Source organism: Curcuma longa, unplaced genomic scaffold (genome assembly GCF_044706935.1).
Source record: "Curcuma longa cultivar G26 ecotype Majalengka, Jawa Barat unplaced genomic scaffold, ITB_CL_G26_1.1 contig_16968, whole genome shotgun sequence".
Taxonomy (NCBI): Eukaryota; Viridiplantae; Streptophyta; class Magnoliopsida; order Zingiberales; family Zingiberaceae; genus Curcuma; species Curcuma longa.
The window spans coordinates 2,096-5,676 of NW_027430480.1; the positions used below are offsets into that span (position 1 = coordinate 2,096).

The window sequence follows — 3,581 nt, forward strand, 5'->3', positions numbered from 1 at the left end:
CAAGATACTTTGTAAATCTTCTAAAGTCATGCTCTTCAAACTCTTGTCTGTTCAATAACAGTAACAAGGCTAAAATATTTTTCAGGAAGAGAACAAAGTACCTTTTGTACAATTCTGAAATCGTCCAATGATTCACCGTTTGAAGTCATTTGATTCACTATAGAACCAACTTTTGTGAAATACTCCGCAACTTTATCATTTTCTTTCATCTCTAATTTTTCAAATTCTGATCGCAAAATTTGAAGTTGAATATTCTTCACTTGTTCATCACCTTTATAAGCTTTTTGTAGAATTTCCCAAGCTTGCTTCGATGCTGTTCCTTTGCGAATTTTCTCGAACACCACTTTGTCTATTGCAAGATTGATTTGATTTAGAGCATGAATGTCCTTCTTCCGGTTGTCCCCCAAAGCTTTCTTTTCGGCATCACTCAAGCCTTCTTCATCTTCGAACTCAAGAAATCCTTTGTCGACTATATTCCATAAATCAAAAGCTTTCAACCAAACTTGAAATCTACTGCTCCAATAATCAAAATCTTCTCCATTGAAAGTATGCGGAAATGGAGTCACAATATTTCTGGAAGTTATTTTTCTTGAACCTCACTTCGCTCTAATACCAATTGAAGGGAGAGGAGATGTAGTATTTGAGAAAAGAGGAGTGAAACAATTTTGAAGAAGAGCTTTTTTTCTCACAATGCTTTTTATCCTTGCTACAACTTGGTTTATATAGCCATGAGAAAGGAAGTCCAAAGACATTTTGGTTCTTCCTACATTAAATCAAATACATGTACTTACAATCAAGACAACTTAATTAGCCCCTATAACTTAAGCAATTTGGTTTTGAATTCCAACAAGTCAATTTGATTTAGACTTCCAAGAATGCATGTTTGGTTTAGATTTCCAACAATCTCTAGCTTATTTTATTTATTTAAAGTAACGTACGATCGACTAATCTCCTAATGAGAATGAGAATGAGAATTTCATATTTATATGAACATGAGAATCCTTAAATGTTGTGGTTTATGTGCAGGTGTTCATGGCATCGGCGTCTGCTACGGTCGGCTCGGCAATAATCTCCCTTCGCCCTCTGAGGTCGTCGCCCTCTACCGCTCCAACGGCATCACTAATATGCGCATCTACTCGCCCGACCAAGACGTCCTCCAAGCGCTCTCCGGCTCCAACATCCAGCTCATCCTCGGCCTCCCTAACGACAACCTCCAGTCCATCGCCTCCGACCCCTCCACCGCCAACGACTGGGTCCAGAACAAGATCGTCGCCTTCTCCGGCGTCGCCTTCCGCTACATTGCCGTCGGCAACGAGGTCATCCCCGAGAACCCCAACTTGGCTCAGTACGTCCTCCCGGCCATGCAAAACATCCAAAACGCCATCAACGCCGCCGGGCTCCAGAGCCAAATCAAGGTCTCCACCGCCGTCTCCGGGAACGCTCTCGGCCAGTCGTACCCTCCATCGGCGGGTGCGTTCGCGTCGGACTCAATGGGTTCGATAGTGCAGTTCTTGGCCTCAAACCAGGCTCCGTTACTCTTCAACGTGTACCCGTACTTCAGCTACGCGGGCAACAGTGCTCAGATCTCACTCGACTACGCCTTGTTTACGTCCGATGGTGCGGTGGTGCATGACGGCCCGTTCGACTACCAAAACCTCTTCGACGCGATGGTGGACGCCGCCTACGCGGCGCTAGAGAAGGTCGGGGGATCGGACGTGAGGATTGTCGTGTCAGAGAGCGGGTGGCCGTCGGCGGGGGGCTTTGCTGCATCCGTCCACAACGCCAAAACATATAACCGGAATTTGATCCGACATGTGGGCCAGGGCACGCCGAGGAGGCCTGGAAGTGGGATCGAGGCCAACATATTTGCAATGTTTAATGAGAACCAGAAGGATGGGGAGGAAACAGAGAGGAACTTTGGCTTGTTCTATCCCGATGGACAGCCAGTTTATCCTATTTCATTTAACTAGATTAATTATATATTATATTATATTATATAATGTAAGGAAATACTCTGTTTCACTTCAAATTATATTATCTATGAAATAAAGACTATGATTATTGATAATTTTAAATGTCATTGATTAGGTAATTGAATTATCATTTTCCAAGGAAATAGTCTTGTTTTCCTTTTCCTTCTCCTCCATTGAGATTTAAATGAAGCTTATAAACAAGTTTGACATAAGCTCATAAAATTTTTTATATATTTATTTGAGATTAAAATATATAGTTTAAACAATAAAAATGATCAACTTATTAATGAATATTAACTAAGCTCATGAATACTTCTCTTCAATAAATTTCTTTATTACTCGTATAAAAGAAAAGAAAAAGTTTGACTATATTTTGGTTCTTTATTTTCTAAATATATAAGGCATATGTTGAAGATGACTCAAATTTGGACCGACATATACGGGGCACGACCCAAGCATGATCGTGTTGGGTAGTACGTCTAGAGCATGTCAACTACTGAGCAGTTTGGCTTGGCTTAGATACAGTCGTGTTAAAGAGCATAGCTAGGTTGTGTCGAGGTCTAAGGGATCCGGCATGATTTTGACACAGTCGTGTTCTTGGACACAGCTAGGCCATGTCCAATACTAGAGGTGCCGATTAATTTAGGATTTTCGGATTTATATGATATTTTTGGTCTAAAAAACCATATATGCTTGGGTTATATAAATAGGATCTAACTCTAAACCTAATTCTAATTGGAGAATTTTGGTCATTTTGTGGAGTAGACACATCACCGAACCATATTAAATCTCTGTGTCCCTCTTCTCTCATTACAGAATATACTAAGAAATTATTTTTACATATTCAGTCAACAATAAAAAAAATTTTTGGTTGATTATCTTATAAATTTTTCTAAGTGGTCAAGATATATTTTGGAATCTAAAATAAATTTAAACCTACTTGATTTATCAAATATTTTTGGAATAAATAATTTTGATACTTTTTAATTTGTCCCCTAAAATTTCTATAATTATATTTTAGTCCTCCAAATACTAATACATGTCAATTAAATTTTATTCTTTGGTTCTTTAACATTATACTCAGATTATGTGAACCAATAAAAAAAATTTCTAACTCTATTTTTTGAGTTCCTATTTGTTTCCTCAATTTTGTATTTTCATCTTTAACTTTTTAAGTTCATCCTTAGAAAATTAATTTTGCATTTTATTTTCTAATTCCTTTAGTTTATTTTAATTTTATGCATTTATTTCTAATCTTACATAATAATCTAGACAATATTTTAATAGCATCATAAAGTTGATCTAAGGGTAGTTATCTTATCTCACTTAGATTTGTCCATCAGTCTATGGAGGCTTCCCCTGTGCTATTGCTCTCGTCGCTTGATGTCGAGCTTTTTTAGTCTTCTTCTTGATGCGTTGCCATCAGTGCAAGCCATGCTATTTGTTTTGACTTTGAATCTTCTAAAGAGTCATCCCAAATTGCTTTTAGATTCTTGTGTTTGAGCTTCGTCTTTTTTGCCCTTTCCTTTCGTCATCTTCTTGAGTTTGGTCAGTTGTTCTTGATGTAACCTTCTTCATCACAATTGAAGTATTTATTTTTCTTTTCTT

At 38.0% G+C, this 3,581-nt stretch overlaps 1 protein-coding gene across 1 annotated transcript; it reads left to right on the top strand.

Moving 5' to 3' along the window:
- The first annotated feature begins 1,034 nt into the window (after positions 1-1,034).
- On the top strand, positions 1,035-1,970 carry LOC141816493 (glucan endo-1,3-beta-glucosidase-like). Its single transcript, XM_074704265.1, has one exon. The coding sequence runs from the start codon at positions 1,125-1,127 to the stop codon at positions 1,968-1,970; it is 846 nt and encodes a 281-aa protein (XP_074560366.1). The 5' UTR covers positions 1,035-1,124.
- Positions 1,971-3,581: the final 1,611 nt, after the last annotated feature.